Source organism: Calypte anna, chromosome 3 (assembly GCF_003957555.1).
Source record: "Calypte anna isolate BGI_N300 chromosome 3, bCalAnn1_v1.p, whole genome shotgun sequence".
NCBI lineage: Eukaryota > Metazoa > Chordata > Aves > Apodiformes > Trochilidae > Calypte > Calypte anna.
The window spans coordinates 46171009-46195646 of NC_044246.1; the positions used below are offsets into that span (position 1 = coordinate 46171009).

The following is a 24638-nucleotide window of genomic DNA, read 5'->3' on the forward strand; positions in this document are numbered from 1 at the left end:
GTTTCAAATACTAAACAGTCCTAAAGTAGACTCGTAGCTATTTGAAACTTACTCTGAAGTCAAATACTAACTTTTAAATCGTATTTCTGGCATCTTTGCACCAGTTCTCACTTCCTGAAAGGAAGATACGGAAGTATTTCAAGATACGGCTTTGCCCCTCTTTGCTCTTGAGCGCAGCCATCAGCTTCCTCCTGGCTGATTTCAGCAGAAAGAGCTTTCAGCCCTAGGCCTGCGATGGCCACTGTGGCGACCAAAAGCTAGTGGCGAGCTTGCAAGCTTCTCCACACCTGCTGCTGGGGAAGGGCGAGGGGTCCGGGCCCTGGTACCACAAGGAGAAGCCTTCACAGCCGCCACCCCCCACCTGCTACCCGCCGAAGGGACCGAGGCGGTAGGTAAGGGGAAGGAAGGCAAGGGAAAGGAAGGGAAGGGCCGCCTCCCCCGGGGGTGCGGGCGGTGGGGCCTGGCCGCTCCTCCCCTCCCCGCCTCTCAAACGCCAGGTGGAAGCGAAGGGAGCGGGAGCCGGAGCCGGGCTTGGGAGCGAGGGGACGGCGGCGGAGACCGCAGGTAAGGGTGGAGGGCGGGAAGTGCCGTGGGGCCGCCGGGGGAGGCGGAAGGCGGCGGGGCAGCGGGTGTCCCCCGTCCCGGCGCGGGCAGACCCGCCGGCCTCCTGTCTGCCCTGCTTGCGGGGACCCGACAAGGGGGCCGGAGGTGCAACGTGGGGCAACTGCATATTTTTTATTTTTATTTAAATTATTGTCGAGCGCTGTTTGGCCAGATCGTCTCTCTCTCTCTCCCCCTCCCTCTCCGGATCACTCCTCCGCACTTCCTCAAAGGCCCTCTCTGCCCTACAGAGATGTGGGGACGGGATCAGCCCTGCCCTCCCAGTAGGCACCTTCTGCAAGGTGCCAGGGCACTTACCCGTCTTAGAAATACTCAGGAGTAACATCACACTCTGGTTTCACATACACACACACACACACACCCTTTAGTGGTTCTTTTCCTGCTTCAGCACGACCAACATCCTCCTGTATTACCACACAAAGTTTGAGGTTCAGGGCTGTGAGGGCTCAAATTTGTGGAGGGCTCGATCTGTAAAGTAATGGCTGCTTTTTTTTATACAGTTGTGTTGGCTTAAATGCTCTGTAGGAACACTGACTAGAGCCAGCAGTAGCCTGAAGCCATGTTTCTGGCCCGTTTGATCTCCCCGTGTCAGGCCATACAACCCACGTGGAGCCCAGGAATTGGGGCGCGTTCCCGGAGCAGATCCAGTCTTGACCCGAAGGGTTTTTCTTTAGAGGTGGAGTGTGCATAGCCCGCCCTGCCAGTTTGGGTTGGTTTGGGTTTTACTACACCCTAGTTCTCTGTCCTTCTTCGCTTCTCCCTTTTAGGAGGCTTGGCTTTCTTTGTGCTGCCTTCTCTGATAGATTTACTAGTGTTTGTGTTTTCTTATCATCGAACTGAAACCTCCTGGTTTGAAGAGGAAGTGGGGAAGAGAGCGGCTTTAGGGGATGATGGGGTGCCAGGATTAGCTGAGGCACTGAGGCCATGGTTTTCTAAGCCAGCGTGAAAGAAAGAATGAGTTTCACCCACCCCTTGGGCTGCTCATTTTCACCCGTGTCAGCACAAGTATTTGCATGCAAAATTAGACTGGGAAGCCAAACTAAATTTTAAAAGGAGAAGAAAAAAAAACATTTTCACTGGCAGAGGAGGGCAGATGAAACTGCTTCTTTTCTGTGTGGACTAAGTGTAGGCTAAAGTGTAGTTCCTCTGTAGGATTTCATTTGGGCTTCTGAAATGACATCAGATGGTTTTCATGCTCAGGCCAGTTGTAGAATTTTTTATTTTTAAAGCTGACATGACTAGTGGCATTCTGACTTTTCTAAAGTCAGAATTTTTGTTTTGCTATGGATACAGTGTGATGATAACTGTTCTTTACACCTTGTACAGCCCTTGTGCTGAAAGCCTCATCTTCCAGAGAGCTCATCTCAGGAGCTGTCTTTTGGACACGGTGCCTTCAGGAGAGGCACAGCCCTTCCCTGCCACTGAGTATCCCCTGCTCTAATATCCCTCTAAGCTAGTACATCCATGTGGCACACAGCACCACAAATTCAAAATCCCAGCTCTATTCCAAAGGCAGGAAAGCCATAGTGTTTTCCAGTGTCCAACACAATGTCTTTATTTACCAAGGCAAAACAAACAAACTTCTTGGATAAGTACCAACCGTTGTTGGTTTAGTAACTGTTCGGTGAAAAGGTGTAGGCTGGCACATCCAAGAACATAATAAAAGAATAGCATTTGTTCTTTGGTGTTACTTAGCCTCCTGGAGACATATGAAGTTACAGTTTTTAGAATCAAGACTGTCTGCAAGTCATCGTGATTTTAGAATTTCAGGCAGACTCCCACCACTGTCTACCAAAACTACGTGGCAAGGCGCTTTTCCCCTAAAAGGATGGTTTTGAGCTGGACATAGAGTTTTGTTTATATTGTCATTCATTTAGGCTGGGGATCAATCCAATCTTTAACAGATATATTTTCTTTGCCATTACCTTTGGAATCACTCTTCCTTAACAGTAGAATCTGCTATTACCACCCCATTTCTGTTATCCTCTCAATGTTGAATTTTATATCAGTAGGGCTGACCATGTGTGATCAAGCCCTAAAGAGTTCAAGGAACCAAGTCTACAACACTAGTATTTCGATAATAAATTTTTAAAGAATTTCACTGAAATTGTTAGATGACTTTGATTTGTGTTGGACTCCAATATACAAATACAGATACAAAATATCAGAAGTCTCCCTAATTAAATTCTTAACCTGTAAGACATTGAGAAATATGAATAACACCTGAAAGTCTAGGAAATATTAAGATGTAACAGCTGGCTGCTGAGGCTGCAAGGAGACTCTTGCACCTCTGGAAGGGAACCTTGGAATGAACATTGACCTGGGCTCTGCCCTGGCATACTATCTTTTGATACTAAAAACTTCTTTTATTATCTAATAGGTAACATAAAGCTTTGTTATTATAAATTGGACAAATAGGTGAACTTAAGTTTTCGCCCTGTTTCTAGGCATGCTATATTTAACCTTTAGCTTAATTTTACATTAATGTAACCTAAATTAGTGTGATCTTGTCCTGCAGTCAGTCCTAGAACAGGTCACTAAAGGTAAACAAGTCCTAGATTTTTTTTATGTTAGAAGCAGTCTTTGTACAGTGCCTTTAACACAGTCTCTGCCTGTGACTTGGGTTCTCAGGTATTGCTGCATGTCTGCAACAAATGGAAGTCATCCACTTTACTGTTTAAGCTTCAATTACAAAGGCTTATTTCTCAGGGTTCTGTTTGGCAGGACACTAACTGTTCATCTGGTATTTTCTCTCAACTGTTAACTATCCCAAATCCTTCCTGCAGCATCACTTTATGTATAACAAGTCAGTCTTCACTAATGAGCGGAACTCCACTGACTTCTACCAAAGCTTCTACTTTGAGCATCTTCTCTAGTTTGGCTTGGCGTGACTCTTGTTTACCTGTCCCAGCAAGGGTCAGGTGGGATATCAGGCAATTCCTGTCTGGTTTTCACCCCATGGGACCAAGCTGGCAGAACTGCAATTGTAAACTTTCAATTGCAGTGAAAATTACATCTCTAAGTCAAATTCCTTTGTTCACTGGACAGATTGTCAAAACAGATCCCACCCACAACTGCCGATTTTATGGTGTCTGGATTGGCAGATTAGCATTGTGTAGTGGGGAAACTTGGGTAAAACTGGGATATCTTTACCCAGCTGGTGACGCCTGAGTTGGGAAAGGAGGGCAAAATCAGAATAAAACTAAAAAATTCCATCTATCTATCTTGCAAGAGCAATCACAGGAGCAGAGTCTAGTTCAGAGGTAACAAGATAACACATCTGAAGTTCAAACCAGGGCCACTGCAAAGTGTTGGTAGCGAGAAAGTATCTTGAGATGCATTTGTTTCAGAGAGTGGAGGGAAAATATCTTTTTTGCTTGTTTGTTTTGGTTTTGCAGAGGTTACATAGACCTTTCCAAAATGATTTCCCCAAGTGAATATGGATCTCATTCCTGGGAACTCTTGGTGACAGTTGATCATCAGCATGAAGAGGTACAAAAGGAATTTTTACTACAGGTCACAGGAGACCTTCATATTGGAGGAGTGATGCTGAAATTAGTAGAACAAATCAGTGAGTAAACAAACCTGTTTAATTAACACTATGTTATTAAAATAATATGTGCAGCTTTCCTTCAGTCAAAAACAAGGAGGCTCTGCCTCACTCAGTTCTTTGTCACAATATGCCAAGCATATATGAGTGCTGCAGAGTCAGGCTTTTATGTGGCTAGAACCCCTTCCTGTCTGTGACTAAAGCCCCTGTACTGTCAAAGTGCAAACAAAACTTTACTTTGATTTCGTCTTCCAGTTAGACAAATATAGTTGGACTATTCAACTCCCTTTCCAGACAGACTTTATAGGTGGCTAGTTTGAAGGGGCAATAAAGGTAGCTGATACCCTGCTTATCCACTTGTAGCAGTCAAAAGAGACAGGATTAGTTGTAAGAGAGGTCTGTCAGAAGTTACTTTTTTCCTGTGCTATAGTAGTATTGCATCCGAAATCTGAGCCACCCTTATCCACTGCATACATCCAATGAGGAACAGCTCTGAAGAGCAGGGACTGGCCAAGTCAAAGTGAGGACATGAAAGGTAAAACACCCCCTGTACAGTCACAGCAAGTCAGTGCTGCAGTCAGTAAGAGAATCTAAGTTTCTTTAGCTCAAAGCCATCACATGGAACTGCCTCCCAAAATAATCACCTGTACTCTGAGGCTGCAGAATGATAGCTATGTACAAGCTTGTATGGTATTTGATTATTGTAACAATGCTACAGGGTTTTCATATGCAACTCATTTTTAAGGTACATTTCTTTTTCCTGGAATTCTTGAATCTAAAAGTCTTCAGTCACCAGCTTCACACAGAAAGAAAACTGCCTGCTAGATTAGACTTGCCAAGTGGGAACTCTGTGAGATTTGCATTTCTATGCATTGATCTAGAAATACAAGATTTGTGGCAACAAAAAAAAAAAAACAAAAATATCATTGAAACTTTAGTGTTTTTTACACAGCTTGACTTCTAACAAAAAGAATAGAAAAACTGAACTATAACAAAACACTTCAGCAAAATCATGTCAAGAATTTTAAAATTGGTGACTTAATTTCAGAGTTCATACTGCCAAATGAATGGTTTTGGTTGAAACACAGGTTTTGAAGGAAACAAAGGGGAGATGCACAGGATATCCTTTCCAAAAGGCTCCTATTCAGTGGAAGGACATTTTTACATGGAACCCCATTGTGATGGACAAACTCTAAGATGTAGTGATTTTGTCAGGGAATCCCTTTTTCAGCATTAAAGCAGGTAGCATATGTGTCATGCATTTTTACCAACTTCTTTGCATGCTTAAACATGCAATTCAGCCAGCAAACCAATGGTAGCCAGAATTCTTACTGGGTCAGAAGACTAATTTTTCACAATATTTTTATAACTGGTGCTTCTCAGAAGCTTGAGAAAGAGCTTGTGCCCATCTGGGTGCACACAGTTTTTGTGGGGGATTTTCAACTTGCAGAAAATCAAGTTTTGGAGTGATTACCCTTGTTACTAGTCTGTATCCTAGCACAATCCCAGCAGCCTTGGCCATGTATAGCACCAGAGTGAGGAGGTACACTTTCCCTCTGGATATCTGCAAGACTAAGGCAATGCCACAATCAGCATCTAGGTTAATTTTTCAAGGGAAACAAAGTTAGTTCCCAATGACTGCCCCAAGTATTCAGCAAATGGCATCTAGGTTTCAGGAACTGTAGTTGCTACTTAAATATGAATAAAGTCTCCTGTTTGCAGAGCACTATTTCCAAACCAAGTTTTTAGTATGTTTGCTCCATAGTTTATTAATAACCATTCTGTGTTTTCCTAGAAATACCACAAGATTGGTCAGACTATGCTCTTTGGTGGGAGCAAAAAAAATGTTGGCTTCTGAAAACCCACTGGACACTCGATAAATGTGGGGTGCAGGCAGATGCTAAGCTGATCTTTACTACTCAGCACAAAATGCTGCGGCTTCGCTTGCCAAACATGAGGACTGTGAGACTGAAAGTCAGCTTCTCTTCTGTGGTTTTCAAAGCTGTCAGTGACATCTGCAAAATTCTCAGTAAGTAAAGACAAATCCCCTCTAGCAGCTAAGTTGGAGGAATTTATTAGGTGACTTTGTTTTGATGTGAAGTCCTTACAAAACTGGTTAGCTCAAAGAGAAATTTGACTGAGTTGACTCAAGATCAAAAGACAAATTACTTTTTTGTTGTTGTTTTTAGTATACAGTGCATGTCAGTGGTTCTCAGTCTTTCTGATAACTGGCACAGAGTGTCAGAAATGTGTCCCATGAGCTGCAGGATTACTGGATAGTCAAAGGCCTGTTTTAAGTTTTGTAAGGGTCCTTGTCCTACTTGAACAGGACTCTGTCTTTCCTGTTCTGTGCCAGCAATTAAGAGCTTGAGCTTATCAGTCTCCTACAGCAGCTTTCACCAAAGGCAATTTTACTGGTGTCAACTGACTCATCACCTACTTTCACTAACATTGATGATACTCAACTCAGCCTATTGATTATATGCATTTACTTCAGAAGGAGCATGTTTTAAATGTTCAAAGCATTTACATGCCCAAGCCTCTTCAGGTCAAGACATACCCAACTACCCCACACATGCCCACGAATGCATTGCAACACTGAATCTTCTCTTTCCAAAAAGGGAGCACCTCCAAACAGAGATGAGGTGTTGGAGCATGCCAGACCTGTGTGCCTGTGATCCACAGGTATATATCAAGTCTGCAAACAGTCTTCAGAATCCTCTAGTTTTAAGGATTCTTTACTTTAGACTTTCAAAGCTTAGGCCAATAACACATTCATCCCTCAAGGAATTTGCCATCTCATATTGACCGCAATGTAGCTTTAAGCAGTTTCATCTTCCAGCACTGGATTCTGAAAAGGATAATGTGCCTGTATTACATTTAACAGCTCTGATAAAGTGATGCCAGAATTGTTCAGATTACGTTTGGCCAAATTAAATATTTCTACCAACATTTTTCTTTCAGGTTGAGTCAATCCAGGAACCCTGCAACTTTTCTCATGAGTAAATACTGTCAGAAATGTATTTGCTTACCCCAGGATAGAACTGTTTTTCTGAAACAGTTTGCAAGACACAACACCTGTCCCAATGGGCAACCCATTAATTAATAGCTTATAGCCAAGACAGAACCTTGTGCATGAAATACAGTGAAAATTAAAAGGCGCAAATTGCAAATCCATTCCTGTTACTGCTTATCCATAAGTCAGACATTTCATTGAGGTTATTATGCTCAAAGGAGATTGCAGAGCCATTGGGGAGAAAGAGTTTTTTACTTGGTGTTCTAAAATGCAGTTATACTTGCTACAAAATTAGGGTTAAATCCTGTCAAAACTCGCTCTCAGAGCCCTAAGTCTTTGGCTTTGTAATTGAAATTTCTGGATTTTCTATGGCTACTACTTTCAACCTGCTAAAAATAAAATTCAGATTGCAACATGAGACTTCCTTAAATGTTGTTACCAGCCACAGGATTTTTTTTTTGATGTAAGCTGCTAAGTGTCAAATGTTTCATCTTGCTTCACTTCCCAAATTGCCAATGTAGATATCAGAAGGTCAGAAGAACTGTCTTTACTAAAGCAGTCAGAAGATGTACTGAAAAAGAAAAAGAAAAAAGACAAGAACAGCAAAGAACCAGCTACAGAAGATATTTTAAACCTGTGTGACTCTCCAGTGAGTTCTGCATCATCAGGTAATGAAAAGCCATGATGATTTTGTTCTTCTGACTGGAAGTCAAAAAGAGGAAGAAATCCTTTGCTGCACAATTAAAACCAAGGAGACCAGTTTAATGTAGAGTGGTGATTATACTCAGTTGGCATGTAATTAGGAGGCTCAGAAGTTACTAAAATCTCCAATATGTCTATTTTTCTGTTGTTTTTCACATGTTTTCCTTTCCATTGGTATGAGAAAGGCTGTATCAGAAAATAGGTGACCAGCTGGTGCCCTGCAAACAGGTTGTGCCACTGCTCTTTGGAAATATGAGACCACTCTTAATCTTTTAAAAGTTTAATATTTAAGAGAATATTTTCCAAAATTTGACAACCTGCAAAGAAAAGAAGAAATAAAGGCTTGAAAGCATGTGTTTCCTATCTCCAACACAGTTATCTATATTTTCTGTCATTTAGTCTGGGGCCAGTAGTCATGTTTAGTATCTTTTCAGTGATCTAGATGAGGGGATTGAATGCTTCCTCAGCAGCTTTGCAGATGACACTGAGTTGGGTGGGAGTGTTGATCTGCTTGAGGGCAGGAAGGCTCTGCAGAGGTTGAATTGATGGGCTGAGGCCAGTTATATGAGATTCAACAAGGCCAAGAGCCAGATCCTGCATTTCAGTCACAGCAACCCCAGGCAACACTACAGGCTTCGAGAAGAGTGGCTGGAAAGCTGCCTGGCAGAAGAGGACCCCGGGGTGCTGGCTGGCACCCAGCTGAATATGAGCCAGCAGTGTGCCCAGGTGGCCAAGAAGGCCAACAGCATCCTGGCCTGTATCAGAAACAGTGTGGCCAGGAGGAGAAAGGAAGTGATTGTGCCCCTGTACTCGGTACTGGTGAGGCTGCACCTGGAGTACTGGGTTCAGTTCTGGGCCCCTCACTACATGAAAGACCTTGAGCTGCTGGAGTGAGTTCAGAGATGGGCAACCAAGCTGGAGGACAAGTGTCTGGAGAACAAGTCCTATGAGGAGCAGCTAAGGGAACTGAGGCAGTTTAGTTTGGAGAAGAGAAGGCTAAGAGGAGACCTTATCACTCTCTACAGTAACCTGAAAAGAGGTTGTAGTGAGGTGGGTATTGGCCTCTTCTCTCAAGCAACAATTTCTTTACTGAAGGAGTAGTCAGGGGCTGTATTGGGCTCCCCAGGCAGGTGATGGAGTCACCATCCCTGGGGTATTCAAAAAACATGGTGATGTGGCACTTCAGGACATGCTCTAAGGGGTGCAGTGTTTTTTTCTGGCTTGACTGTTGGACTTGGTGATCTTAGAGGTCTTTTCCAATCATGACAATTCCGTGGTTTTGTGATTCAGTGAACAAGTAGGAAGACTTCTGTCCTTGATTTCACTTCAACTGTCAAAGGACAAGACCTGCTGTAAACAGTAGAGATGTGAAAGAGAAGGGTTATTTTTCTACAATGGAAAGGGCAAGAGTACCTATGTCAGAAGACACTTTTTACTGGAATAATACATTGTTCTTTTAACTTGCAGGAAGTCCAAGCTTATATAGTAAAACCATGACAACACCCCTTTATGACCCCACCAGTGGGACACCAGCTTCTACAATTACTTGGCTCAGTGACAGTCCCTTGACTGAGCAGAACTGCAGCATCCTTGCTTTCAGTTATCCCAACTGCTCTCCAGAAACATTAGCAGAGATGTACCAGCCTCGGACTTTAGCTGACAAAGCCAAGCTCAATTCAGGGTAAGATGCCTCTCTTTGAGATCTTTCTTAGCTGGCTTAGCAAGGGTAGTAATAATTCAGCTTTTCAAGCATAAAGCAGAATTCAAAAACAACCCCCTGATATATGGCTATAATGATCCTTAAAAATATGTTTTGATCTAGGTCTTTTTCAGAAATACTTTATGGTTTTAATCTTTTTTTCCTTACTCAGCAGTCTTGGCTAGGCAGTTTTGTTTTGAAGTCAAGAATGATGTAATTGTGCAGGCTCTGGACTCAATTCTATTGTTAGATGAAGGCAAATTCAGGTTAGCACAGCTAAAGGACAGTTTGGATAGCAAGCTTGAAAGGCTTCAAATGAGCTGTAAATACACATGTAGATAAATTCAGTAAAGCTCTCAAGCAATGCAAGTAGGTGACTTACTGAATTATACACAAGCAAACTTTGCTTACTGTACACCACAGAAGAATACAGAGTACTAAGTGGTTTAGTGGTGCAAGTGTTAGAGAAAATTCTCACTGTAGCATTAAAATACAGATTCTCATTTTTAGCTCTGCAGAGCATTTAACAGTGACTTTGGTGTTTTACTTGGATTTCACTGGACAACAGAAGTACCTGGAATTATAAGCCAGCAAATATTAAAATGACAAGCAGGAGTTCTAAAAATATACGTACAGTTTTGCCTAGGATTAAATAAACCTTGCATTTCTGGCATCGACTCCTGCTGTTTTGAATAGTGTTGGAGTAAAAATAGGAAGATTTTTAGCTATCATGTTTATACAATGAAAGTTGAAAATCCATATAAATGTTCCACCTTCTTAAGTTATATGAATTTTCCCCAGACTCAGAGGAAGTAGAGCTGTGTGTTTTACAAGTACATTGAAGTTCTGCAGGTATCATGGTTTTTCCTGTACAGATGAATCTGTGGGTTGTTTTCTTCCACAGCTGGCTAGATTCATCTCGATCACTTATGGAACAAGGCATTCTGGAGGAAGATCAACTTCTTCTACGCTTTAAATATTACACTTTCTTTGATTTGAATCCAAAAGTAAGAGCTTTGTTTTTATTGCTATTCATAGTTTTCCTGCTTTCATGTCAAGGAGCTGTAGCACAAGGATACCAAATTTTAGCTAGGATTTTTTACAGTCCTTCAGAAATCAAATCCAACTTCTGCCCCTCAGCTAAGGCTGCACTTTTCCCCTCTGGACACTGAGCCACTGTTCCTCACCTGACACAAGATCTTAACTATTAAGATGAGATCTGAAGAGCACCAGGAAGAGTATCCAGATTTCCAGAGTGGCTGGTTTACTTACTGCCTCTCTTTTAACAAGAAAAATTAATAGGGAAATTTAAACCAACAATATCCTAAATTATATAAAGCCATAACCCCTATTTTTTTAAATGGACTTAAAAATTACATTTATGTTCCACTGCCCTTCACTGAATATTCAGCTTTACTGGGCTGAAGCACTCAGAAGACTCAGGCACTTTAATTTGTTTCAGTCTAATTGGGTCATTAAACACCTTCAGAAAGTTGAGCAGAAGTGTTTTAAGGCCTGGTTGAAAACAAGACTTAGTCTTGAAAAATAACTTAAATGTTGTTTATATATAACTTCTCAAGTTCCTTCTCATTTGCCTTTATTTCCACTAAAATTCAGTCACAGTGGTTTTGTAAAGCCAGTGTTCTTAAGGCTTGTGTGACACACCTAGTGACATTAAAGTATGCTCACTGACCAGGGTAAATGAACGTGAGTTCAAATGTGAATTTTAGAGGATTTGGCCCTCCCATTGATGTTTTTATAAATTCTGTAAATCTCTCACTTCAGGCATCTCAGATAAACAGAAGGGCACTCCCTAGTTCATGTGGCACATTTTTTGGGTGAAATGCCATCCTCACTAAAATTCAAGTATATGTCTCAACATCAGGAGCCCAAACATTCCCCTTCTTTGCCCCAGCCAGCCATGGGGCTGTGCGATAAAATATCCCAAAACAGCTTCAGGCTGTGCAGAATAACTCAATACTACTGGGAGAGGGCACACTCCAAGATTTACCCTCCCATCACCTACTTCTCACCAGCTCTGCGGCTTGAATATTTCTGTTAGTCACTTCAGCTTATTAACCAAGTAGCTAATAAGGGAAACTCATTATCTAACAAATAGATAGTGAATTAAAGCTGTTCACAGTAGGATCTGACAAATGTCAAGCCAGTGCAAAAATAAAGGCAGAACTGAAAAAGCAAAGAGCAGAGGAGAGGAAGTGAGGAGTAAGACTTTCTGTCCTTTGGCAGTAGGAAGCTGATAAATTACACATTCATTTCAGCCATGTCACGTTATTTCACTCTCATAGTGTGGTTTCACATTTCAGTTACACCAGTCCAAGGCTTACTACCACAAAAGAGGATGTCTTAATCTTCCCCTTCTGCTTCAGCCAAGGACTCCTGATTAATTTTCTGTTGGATCAGCAAGCCACCACGTCCCTACACATAATCACACAAGCCAGTGCAAGAGAAGGAGGGGAACATACAGCAGGGCAGAAGTAGGGGTGGAAGGAAAAAACCTTCATGGCTTCAGCCCAACGTTAGTTAGATCAGCTGTAGCTGACTGTGAATCTGTATCTTCATGGTCATTTATGAGCAGTATTGTTCTTTTTCTTGCTACAGTATGATGCAGTGCGAATAAACCTAATATACGAACAGGCCCGCTGGGCCATCCTGTTGGAAGAGATTGACTGCACAGAGGAGGAAATGCTGATCTTCGCTGCGCTGCAGGCACGTACTTGATCCCAGTTGCAAAACCTGTTTCCTGAAGAGGCAGGCACAAGCTAGGACAAAACCAGGGTAGAGCTCAGGTCAATAGCTCTGCTTGGATTGGGGGTCTGCTGCTTGGGTGAGAAAAAATAAGCAGCATTCATCACTAAACCAACTCAATTCAGTGGCAGCATAGCACTATTCAAAATGACACAACTATGGAACCATTTGCTAACATTACATAAAGCAAACCAAACCCAGGATGTAACTTTGATTCTGAAGAGGATTACTATAAAATGTTGCTTTCCACACACATTTTCTGCCTGAAAATTCCTCTACTACAGAATAGTTCACAACATAAATTCACGGCAGACCTAAAAAAGCACAATGTGAAGGTAGGGACACTATGGAATACATATAAATTGAACATGACATATGTGGCTTTTACTGTAGATAATAAGACACCAATGTTTAGTAATAATAAATTTCTTCCTTTAAAGTGTAAACAAAGCTGCCAAAAAATCCCCAGCCTGCCACTGTGGAACACTACAGACCCTTGATGCCAAGTTTCCACCTGGTACAAATGGCACTCAGAGTTGAGAGTACTAGGGATGGAAATATTAGGGCTGATTCAACCTCACATAACAGGATGATTATCCAGTGAAGGAATGCTGGACAATTAAAATAGGAAACTGGTATCAGTAATTGCACTTTAGACCATAGCAGACATATCTGTTCCCTTGTGAACAACCTCATGATCCTGTGCTGCAGATCACAGTTGTCAAAGGCCCAGAAGGCCAAATGGCCTATTTTCATATGCTGTGATTGTGTGTTACTGATATACTGACTATTTGATATTTTGTTTTAGTATCACGTAAGCAAGTTATCATTATCATCAGAGGCACAAGATTTCACCCATGAATCAGAAGTAGATGAAGTAGAAGCTGCACTTTCTAATCTGGAAGTGACACTGGAAGGTGGAAACACAAATAACATTTTGGTATGTCCTTTTAGATCCCAGAACTGCTTTCACTGTGTCAAAACATTGACTTTGATGAGCCAGCCTTGTTCCTGATTTTTTAACAGAGTTAACAGACAATTATAAAGTGCATTGTACTAAAATTATTCCTAATTATTCCTGATAGGAGGACATCACAGACATCCCGAAACTTGCTGATAATCTCAGGCTAGTTAGGTGAGTTACTAAAACTAATAATAAAGCATAGAAAAGAAAAAGCTTAACCATACCAGAGATCTCTTGAGTTTTTCATTCTAATCTGACAGTAGAGCTTTATAAATCAACAAATGTTATAAATCAACAAATACATGAGCTAGGTCTAACTAGCCTAATACTGTCTTCTTCTAACCTTTCTCTTGCTGCTTCTGAGCAGGATTCTCAGCAAATCTTTCTAGCTCTTGGGGCACTGGCATAGCTTATGCTTATTAAAATATCAGGCTCTTTGTATGTCAAGCACCATCTCTAAACTAGAGAGTCTACAAATTTATTTTCAATCACATTTTACTGGGTTTTGTTGATGAAAACCTAGAAAAAATTTCAGCTTTTCCTGAGAAGAATTTCTGAAAGCAACCCTGGGGATTTACTTTAAAAAATAAAAAAACTAAAAGATTACCCCTTTCTAACCACACATGGAGTCTGTTTCTAATATCAAAATGAATTTGAAGTTGGAGTAGCATTATGGTATACCAGATCAGTAATAACTCACCTAAAAAGGGAAACTGAGGAAAGTTCAGTTCTGCAGTCCCACCGTAGTCTCTTGATTTGTGGGTTATTTCAATGACTGCATTGACCTCGAGTCTGTAATGCCTTTTATCACAAAACAGTGTTCACGTTTTAGAAAGATAAAGATTTCTGTTGCACAAATATTTATCAGACTCATGCTGTAGTCAGTGAACTGAAAACTGCACTTGAAAACTGTTAACTGTTGTTAACAGTTAAGCATCGTTAATTATTAATTCCCAATTAAGATATTTTCTTTGACATTCAAGTTACTAAACTGGCTTCAGATGAAAGGGAACTTAAGCCTTTTAAATTCTGTCAGTTACTTGCCTCTAACAATGGATTGTTTATTTTTCCCCAGCAGTAGAGCAGTTTGCTTTTAAAAGCATCCAGAGGTTATTTTTCATCATGAAAAATGCCATGTCTAAGCAATAAATCACTTACTAAACCTAAGACACTGTAGAAACTGGGTAAGGTGTAAAATATTTCTTTAAAGGAACACCACCATTTTGTTGCTATAATTAGTTGCTGAACTGCAAACCTAAATGCAGAGCTCGGCGTGTCACACTGCCAGATCTGTTCATATACTGAACTTTAATTCACAGTGTGTGCCACATCTGCACACTAGCAAATACTACTGTCACATGGGTGTATCTTTTTTTTTTAAAAAAAAAAAAAGCTTTCAAAAAGGTTTTCAGCAGTCTTGGGGGATATAGAAAATTATAGCTCTTTAAGATGTTTTTTAATTTAAGCATAAAAATTGCCATTTTCTAGAAAGGATTCTGAGCTAGGATTTCAGGAAAGGCCCTGGAGAAGGCAAGAGTATAATAAACCACTGCTTTCTAGCTATGTGTATGTCTTGGTATCATCATCTTAGATTTAAAGAGAAGTACTAAACAGACAGTGTGATTATATTTTTCTCTTCTTTTTAACTTCATTGTTGACCTTTGTTGCTATTTGTGGAGTATTTCTCTATTAAAATAATGCTAATACATGTTTTTCTCTCCTGAAATATACTGAACTTGAGATTTTTTTCCCTCCTTGCCCCTCCGTGGTTTTGTTTGTGTATTCTGAGTAGAATTATTATTTTTTTATCTTACTGAAGGGAGGGGAAGCTGGCATAGTGATTATGTTTGACCATTAGTATCTGTCAGTTAATTCTCAATTCCAAAGCAGATATTTTAAAATTTACTGTATGAAAGAAGTCAGTTTGCATTAGCAAAGTATTGAAATGAAGTAAAAGAATTAAAATTAGTATTATATCTACCTATATACCTGTGTGAAGAGCTAGAATACCACTGCTCTCGTGGAAAAAGGTTAAACTACTACTTTTTCTTGGAGAGTGTTATGGAAAAGAAAATTAAGAAAATGAAAAGAAAATAAATTACAATTGAACGATAAAAATAAAAGAAAAAACACAAAGAAGAAAAAAGGGAAAATGATAAAAACAGCCCACAAAAAAAACATGGATGGGATTTAGCTAGAATCTAGGGTAAAAACTACATCCACATCTGAGATTGCTCAGGTACAGTGTTGGTTCCAGATGTTTGTTGCTCCCCCCCTCAGCCACTGGGACAAGTATGAGTAACTCAACTGAAGCCATGTGTATGACCTCAGAGCAATTTTAGATCCATGGTAATGTTTGTGAATGACTCAGCAATTTGTCCATTTCAATGTAAAAAAATATTATGTCTTTTTCACTTTTAGGCCCAGGAAGCTGTCTCTTAAAGCTATCAAGCAATATTGGTTTGTCTTTAAAGACACTTCAGTCTCCTATTTTAAAAACAAGGAATCCTCACAGGGAGAACCTATTGAGAAACTAAACTTAAAAGGTAGGAGCTATCTTTTTCTTTCTTTGCTTTTTCCATTGCATTCGTGCAACGAATAAATCAAGGAATCCCTGTGAGACTCAGGAAGGCAAGCACAGTAGCATTTAGTCTTGGGACTTTTTTCAGTTACAGACACTCTGAAGCAGGCAGGCCACATCTGCAGAAGAGACCTAAACAAAAAGGGTTCAATGCCTTAGTGCAAACCAAGATTATCTGGACCTGGCTTGTAAAATGCCCTATATTGCTGAATTCACTTAAAAATGAGTCGGATAGAGAATGTGATCTGTGTGTCACTTCTATTTCCAAATGTTTTTACTCTGTGTTAAATGATAGTACTCACCTTTGTCCTTGGCCAGTGCACACTGGGAGCAGAGGATTAGGGATGATGCAGTGGCCAAGAATGCCATAGGCTGCACCTATCTACTGCTGTGCAGGACAGCTCCAAGACTTTCTCTGGACCTTGTTTGTTTCATACATGGGGATTTCCATAGCCACAGCCAGCTTTAGGTACTTCTGGAGAAGAAACCCTGGCTGTACACAGGGCAAACACCAGCACCATATATAGCCATCTACATCTGCTCCTGCAGAGACATCATTTGTTCAGCATCAGGGAACCAGTGATGCCCAGGATTCACCTTAGAAGAAACCTTTGAAATAGAAGATTGACCCCTGTGAACAAATGGCTCTACATATCAATCTGCATATCCTCAGTAGGTCAGACAAATGCATGGTAAAAGTAGCCAGCATGGCTGGAATCAAGTAGCCCACAGCCTTGGTGACCCTTGACACAGAGGGGAACTGTAGGCATCCTCTACCTCAGCTGACTCCAGAAGGCTTGTAGTAGCACCATCAACATGAAATACCAGGTCCCCAGAGTTCTGCAACAGCTCTGTTGTAGATGTCACCCACATCCCATTGTCAGTACTGAGTTGCTTCTCATAATGTAGTCCAGGCAAGTCACTCTAGGGTAAAATTTCCAGAAGCGACTATCTTATCAGCTCCTCTCAATTTTAAGCATTGAGGTTTTGAGAGCACTTGGATCCTTTCTCTTCCATGTTGACTAGCATGCTCTTTGAGCTTAGAGCATTCATCACCCTGGCAAGCTAGACCAGACAGTGACCTTAGAAAAGAAAGCCAAAAAAGGCCTGAGCTTCAAAGACAAACAACCTTTAAGTACTGATTTCTAGTATTAATCAGCACTTTGAGTTAGTGATATTGTAATTAAATAAATTCATTTCTTTCTAATTCTCTGTGAACCAGGATGTGAAGTTGTACCAGATGTAAATGTTGCAGCCAAGAAGTTTGGAATCAAATTATTAATTCCTGTTGCTGATGGCATGAATGAAGTATACTTAAGATGTGAAAACGTGAGTATTAGGACAAGGGAAAGTTTGTTGGCAGATTGCCTAGAAGACCAATTGTATTGTTCAAGAATTTGTATAGAAAAATAAGGGTGCTGCAGAGAGTTTATTTATCTGTATGTATAGTAAAATTTAAGAATGATGTGTTAGTCTAACAAAGACTTTATGGCTGAGGTGACAAAAGGACAATAATTCTACATTTATCATCAGTTTCCAACTGAAGCTGCTGGAAAGAAAGATTATTCTATAAAAAAAAGTAAAAAGAAATTATAGTATTTTGCTTCCATGTTTTCCAAGGACTAGGGTTTGGGTTTTGTAAGGTAGAAAATAGTCATGTAATGAAATTTCCAAGAGTCTTTTCCAAAGTACTGAACAACTTTGAAAATTTTAAACCTAATTATTCCATATAGGCAGCCCTGTAGGTGGAACTAGCCCAGTCAGGGAAGAACAACAGTACTCTGGAAACTATACATCCATGCAAAATAAGCAGAGTATCTCCAGAGTGGTTTTATCACACACTGAATGATGCATGAGAGGTGGCCATCTTCATTAATGGTTTGTCCAAAAATATCAAAAGTTGTCTTTGTTGCAGGAGACTCAATATGCTCAATGGATGGCTGCTTGTGTTTTAGCCTCAAAAGGCAGAACGATGGCCGATAGTTCTTACCGGCCAGAAGTTCACAAGATCCTTTCATTTCTAAAGATGAAGAACTGGACCATGTCTTCCCAGGCCGTCTCTGATCCAGAAAGCCTAGACATGAAAACAGAATGCTTTATCTCACCACGGTATACCAAAAAATACAAGTCTAAGCAGGTATCTTGAGCATGGGCTGATGGTTGGGAATGGATGTTCTGGTGATTGCTTGGGTAGAGGCTGAATCAAAGCAGCATTTGAAAACCACACAGTAGAATCATCTTGCAATACTCATTTGTCCCTTTGATATTTAGCAAGAGACCTTTTCTTTTAAATTAACACTGGGACAGGTCTCTCAGCAGTCTTCCACGTACTCCTCCTACATTCACACCGTTTCCAAAGTCATTCATCATGTTGCCCTCGTGATTACACGGTCCCTCTCTTCAGAGTAAGAAAGAAAGGTTTTTAAGGATAGGAAGTTACTGTCTACACCTTAAACAAGAGTGTCCTCCTGCCATCTTGGCCTGGGTTCCTCTCCTTCCTCTCCAACTAACTCCTCGTCCACTGTTTTTGCAGCAGAAGAGTTCAGCCTGTCCATCCTCAGGACGCAGTCTCCAGAGCAGCGAGCTGGAGCTGGACACAGTGCAGCACAAACTCAGACACTGAGACCTTGCTGCACTGTTCTGCCCTTGTAGTTCCGGATCTGTCCCCAAGTGCTCCCTGCAGTACATCTGCATCAACAGTGACAATTGAGTGTCTGTACAGGGCACCAGAGCTAATGCTGTTTGGTTTAGTGAGAGCAAGGGTATTTTTATCCTCTGGTCAGCTGAAACCTTTCTCTCTTCCCGTGTTTCCCAGTTGGCTGCTCGTATTCTGGAAGCCCACCAGAATGTCTCCCAGATGCCCTCAGTGGAGGCCAAGCTGCGTTTTATTCAAGCATGGCAGTCCCTTCCCGAGTTTGGCTTATCCTACTACATTGTAAGGTAATCACACTGTTACAGTGACATCAAGCTGCCATAACGTGTTCTCAGTCAGTGATTTTCAGGATGTTCTCTGACTCCATGTTCTGGAAACAGTCTCTCATTTATCCCCCACGGACCTTTTTTTATTCTAGTAACTTCCATACTGCTGTTTTTTTCTATAGCAGTAGCACTCAGTAGCTCTTTCCTGGAGTGAGACTCTCTGTTATGTCTGCCTTCATACAGGTTTTGCCTGGAGTAACAAGTCACTAGGATTTAACATAGAATCATAGAATGTTAGGGGTTGGAAGGGACCTCTAGAGACTATCTGGTCCCACCCCCCTGCCAAAGCAGGATCACCTAGGTCAGGCCACACAGGAACGCATCCGGGCAGGTATTGAAAGTCTTCAGAGGAGACTCCTCCACCTCTCTGGGCAGCCTGTGTCAGTGCTCTGTCACTCTCACAGTAAAGAAGTTTCTCCTCATGTTAACGTAGAGCTTCCTATGTACTAACATAAACAAAAAACTCACTAAAACTTAAAAAAATACATGTCTTCTGGTGTTCTCAGGTTTGCAACATATTTTTTTCTCCAACTCTTGCTCACTGGATTAATCAGATTTTATGATCAAATTTTTTTTTTACTTTGGATCAGATTTTATGATAAAATGCTTTTTCTTTAGCATATATTCTTTGGTATTTTGGTATTAAGAAAGCAACAAACATGATCCCTTTCTTAGGTGAATGTGGAAGAGTAGCCAGCACACCAAGGTTCCTGTTGTGTTCACAGCAGTTTCCCTGGACACTACCCACAATACAGGCAGGGTTCTGACCTGCATTCTTTTCTCCTGACAAAGCACCAAACACTTGAAAAATTTTTGATCCTGAGGCAACCACACTTGGATTCACCTTCCTTAATTTGCACTTAATACCTCTTCTTAACCATGCTACTTAGGAATCACCTGTGGTATAAACTGCACCATCTGGGAACCATTCTCTGGCACAGAGACCAGGGAACAGCCCATATCTGTACTGTTAAACTCTCTGACTTGCCAAACACCAGCAGCCTCGTGAGAACTGCCAGATCATGGAGGTCCTTGGATGTTCCAGCTCCTGAGACATACCTGGGAGTCATTTGAGAGACTGCTGCTTGATTCCAGACAGAACTCTGCCTGGGACGCTTCAAGCAATTGAACAGAAGTTCACTTCCTGGGAATGTTTCCTGTCACTATTTAATTTACTAACACAGATCTAGATGTTTTGCCCCCTCTGTCAGCCCTAATTCTGTTAAATAAACCCAAAACCTAAACTGCATTTTGTAGCGTGGGCAAAACATCTTGTGGTGTATTTCCACAAACTGATGGACTTTACGTAAGGCACTAATTGTAGTTCAGGTAACCTTCTTTCTGTAAGAGCCAGCTTCATTTAAGGAGAGATGGTTCAAAAGCAGGATTAAAAATACTGAAAATATTAACAGCAGACAGATAAGATTTCTTCCAGCTCTCATTATAACAGTAGCTTCTCTACCAAAGTCATCTTTTCCTAGCTATTTCCCACTCAGAAATTTCTGTCTCCCAAAGGTTCTGATACTTTTGTATTTATTTTTTATCTCTAATCAGAAGAAAGTTGAAATGTTAAAAATGGCTCAGTATTTATGCAATGGGATTTATACTCAGAAACATGCTTATATTGCTAACAGGTGTTTTGATAAGGTAATAGTGATTATAAAATGTTATATCTATATTGATGTGCTTATATAATTTAAGTGAATATAACTAGAACATATTGAAGCATCAGTGAAATAAAGCAAGGAAAATTATTGTTGATGCATTTCCAGTAAAAATTAAATCAAATTCATGCATTTTGGCAGAATAGTATTTTTTAGCAGAAAACAATGAATTGGAAAGATTTCACCCAGATCTACCTGCCCAATTATTTTACATCTTACACCATAGTTCACCAGCTTACAGTTTTGCTTTATAACAAATGCCTCCAAGCTCTCCTTAGTCCCAGGCTATTAGGAGTTTTCCCACATTTTGCACTTTCAGAGGAGAGCAGGTGAAATGTTTCTCTAGACAGAAATGATTGAAAACCAGATCTGTGCAAAGGTTGTGGGTGGTTTTTTTCAGGTTTAAAGGAAGCAAGAAGGATGATGTGCTCGGGGTGTCCTATAACAGGCTGATACGAATAGATATGGCCACAGGAGATCCTATCACAACATGGAGGTTCTCCAACATGAAGCAGTGGAATGTGAACTGGGAAATACGCCAGGTAAAGCTGGAACTGCTCTTTGCATTCAGTCAATACGTTTCAGGCACTCGAGGATGTTTTCAGAAAATCTTCTTAAACTTCAGAGTGAAAAGATTTTTAATGTGTTGTGGCATGTTATTAAATAGGCCATCTAAAATATTTCTTAATGGAGTCACCAGTCACAATTCAGAAACTAAAAGATCCACAGTCTAGAAGGCTGCTACCAAGCATATTCTGTATAACTTGCCCTTGATTTTGATTTGCTGAAATACAGAGACTCAAAGATAAATTCCAAGCCATTATGTTTACTGCTCTGTCACTCTCTGTATATTCTAGCTCATGCATCACCCTTCAGACTGTGGTGATTCGGTCTGTTACAGGCTGAGAATACAGGAACCCAGTTTATCTTTCAAATCCCAAAGTGAGATTGCAAGGCCACGGTGAGAGTTCCTTTGTGTCAGAATGTGGTCCTGAGCAAGATGCCTCCTTTGTGTAATTTTTACTGGGTTGCTCCTGACCCTGATGAGGACTGCTCAGGGGGGGGAGCTGTTGCCCAGCTGTCCAACCGAGAGTTTGGGGTTTGAAAGCTTGAAGCCAGCTCTGTCACTTGTGAAACAAGTGTGACCTGATGAAATTTCAAGCAGCCTGGAAACTGTTCCTTCTTAAACAGCTTTCCGCACCCATCATCAGGGATATAATCCCTAATACTCTGCTGCACTACTCCCTATGCCTGTAATGTTGTTGGGTGTGCTTTAAATCCCTCCCCTCACTCCCCCCCAAAAATGGAATCCACAGCTAGCAATTAACCCCTATTTGCTAGCTTTTAGAGCCGACTATAGCTGGAAATCAAAACCTGGCCCTCAAAAGCAGATTTAGGGTCAGCACATAATAATGACCAGCATTAAACAGTAGTGGTTAAGTATACAGTCAGGCACACCATTCCTGCTCTTCTCAAGTGTTTTAACTTCACAAGCCATTAGAAGAACTAGTTAAAAGGATGTTTTTGATGCCTGTCTAAACAAGCAACAAGATTTTGACCACAAGAGGGCCCTGCCATAGCAGAAATTAAAGAAACAAGCAGCCAAACATACTCTACATCCATCAGATCCAGAAATCTCGGGTAGCCTAGAAACAGGCAATGTTTTGTCACAGTATCTGTGATCCAACCATGCTTTCACACTTGCTCTTTTGTCTCAGATGCAGTCTCTGTTCCTGATTTTGCCATATCTATTTCTTTAGGTTGCAATCGAGTTTGATCAGAATGTATCTATTGCTTTCACGTGTCTGAGTGCAGACTGCAAAATCATCCATGAGTATATTGGGGGCTACATCTTCTTGTCAACACGTTCCAAAGATCAGAATGAAACACTGGATGAAGATCTGTTCCATAAATTAACAGGAGGTCAGGAATGAAGTAAATTCTCTTCCCCCTACCTGCTTCTCCCCACAGCTAAAACAACCAGAGATTAAACAAAAGTATCTCTGATTCCTGACTAATCTTGTACATGTCAATTCATCTTGTAATATGACTGGACAGTTTTTGTCAAATATTAAAGCCAAGGTCACTGGATGCAGTATGGCAACTCCATCATCAATACTGGGAAATTTAAATCATCTTTGTTTTCCTTTTGTACAGCTAAAAGTTTTTAAATAAAGAGTGTCTAGCCACTGGTCATTTTTGAATCTAGTATTTTTAATTGTGACATTCTGAACATTGTGACAAGCTGAACATGAGCCAGCAGTGTGCCCAGGTGGCCAAGAAAGCCAATGGCATCCTGGCCTGTATCCGGAACAGCGTCGCCAGCAGGTCCAAGGAAGTGATTCTGCCCCTGTACTCAGCCCTGGTGAGGCCACACCTCGAGTACTGTGTCCAGTTCTGGGCCCGCCAGTTCAGGAAGGATATCGAGGTCCTGAAGCAGGTCCAAAGGAGGGCAACTAGACTGGTGAAGGGACTCGAGCACAGACCCTGTGAGGAGAGGCTGAGAGAGCTGGGGTTGTTCAGCCTAAAGAAGAGGAGGCTCAGAGGAGACCTCATTGCTCTCTACAACTCCCTGAAAGGAGGATGTAGCCAGGTGGGGGTTGGTCTCTTTTCCCAGGCAACTCTCAGCAAGACAAGAGGGCATGGTCTCAAGTTGTGCCAGGGGAAGTTTAGGTTAGATATTAGAAAGAATTTCTTTACCGAGAGGGTGATCAGGCATTGGAACGGGCTGCCCAGGGAAGTAGTGAATTCTCCATCCCTGGAGATATTTAAAAAGAGACTGGATGTGGCAGTCAGTGCCATGGTCTGGTAACTGCAGCAGTAGTGGATCAAGGGTTGGACTTGATGATCTCTGAGGTCCCTTCCAACCCAGCCAATTCTATGATTCTATGATTCTATGATTCTGTTTAAGCATCCAGAACAAGTAACTTGAGGATATTGTACAGCAAATTTTATTCTCTGCTGCAGCTATGAAACTCCTACTGTAACATCAGCCATTGTTAAAAAGCACAGCATTTAACAGCACTAGAGCTGAATAAATACATATTTTAAAGCTTTATTACTTGTCTAACACTTGCACTGGGAACAGAAAACATTCCATACATGTTCCTAAGTCCTGTAGACTGAGCTACTACAACCCAAGTAGTGATTACACCATTGTTCAAAAATGTAGCACCTGTGTCTAGGTACCAATAAAACTTGTTGAAGAGGCCTCTAAGTGTAGACCTTTCTATGTTCTGTCCCTGTTACTGTATTTCACTGTGTCATCTAACTCTAAACTCGTTCATAAATGAATGATCTAAAACACCTGTAGGAGTTATCCTACTGATGTCTGTAATGCAGAACATGAAGAGATTACTCAGTGATACTGTGCCTGAAGAGCCAGATCTACAGCAGCCAGCTCTGCCTGCTGGAGGGAGCCACACACATCCACCCAGCCAAAAGACATTTGGTTCTGCCCTGCAATGCATCATGATCATGAAAGCAAAGGGAAAGTGAAGCTGGGAGGGCTTGCAAAACTGCAGGACAAACCAAAACTGCTTTCTCATATCTAAAGAAGTATGATGGACAGGTGTTGTATCACTAAAGGATGCTGCAGAAGTGCCTGCAGATTTCTTAACTGTCAGGGAGACAGGATAGCCCTGGCTTTTCTGTCACATCCTCTACTTTTCTCCTGTGCTTGTCAGTAGGTTGCAGTGGAATCACTCTCAGTTTGTGTCAGTTTAAACAAACATTTTGACAAAGGAAGAGCGGACACAGCCTGCTTCCAAGCCTGCTGTACTTCCCCCTCCCCAGCACTTTTTACAGCAGGGCTGAGAAACCATCCAGTTTTTCTTCAGGAGAGGACTTTCATAGTTCTCTCTTTTCTTGACACAGACCAAGTATTTTCCTCCAGTGTCAGAACCACCTGTAGCAGATAGTCCAAGTCCAAACACTTGAAATACTTAACACTATCCCAAGGGTGCTGTGGGAGACCTGAACACACACCTCAGTGCCAGTTCTTCCACAGGCTTTCTTCCAGACTCATCCTTCACCTTAGCTTTGCAGTCAGGATTGTGACTGCCTGTGTTGCAGCCCCTCAGTTGGCAATGACACT

At 41.3% G+C, this 24638-nt stretch overlaps 1 protein-coding gene across 5 annotated transcripts; it reads left to right on the forward strand.

Annotated features, from left to right (window-relative positions):
• The first annotated feature begins 310 nt into the window (after positions 1-310).
• Positions 311-22733, forward strand: FERMT1 (fermitin family member 1). 5 transcript variants are annotated; one of them, XM_030448569.1, is made up of 15 exons: positions 311-388; positions 4020-4192; positions 5967-6200; positions 7709-7855; positions 9357-9570; positions 10493-10595; positions 12208-12315; positions 13163-13294; positions 13440-13489; positions 15740-15864; positions 17122-17228; positions 17815-18036; positions 18715-18839; positions 20943-21084; positions 22303-22732. In XM_030448569.1, exons 2-15 carry the CDS (start codon positions 4042-4044, stop codon positions 22474-22476), a joined length of 2034 nt encoding a protein of 677 aa, XP_030304429.1. In that variant the 5' UTR covers positions 311-388; positions 4020-4041; the 3' UTR covers positions 22477-22732. The 5 variants fall into 5 exon arrangements, with proteins under 5 accessions (XP_030304429.1, XP_030304432.1, XP_030304433.1 ...); XM_030448570.1 differs by having other exon boundaries at positions 319-392; positions 22303-22733; XM_030448571.1 differs by lacking the exon at positions 311-388 and adding an exon at positions 469-564 and having other exon boundaries at positions 22303-22733.
• The last annotated feature ends 1905 nt before the right edge of the window (positions 22734-24638 follow it).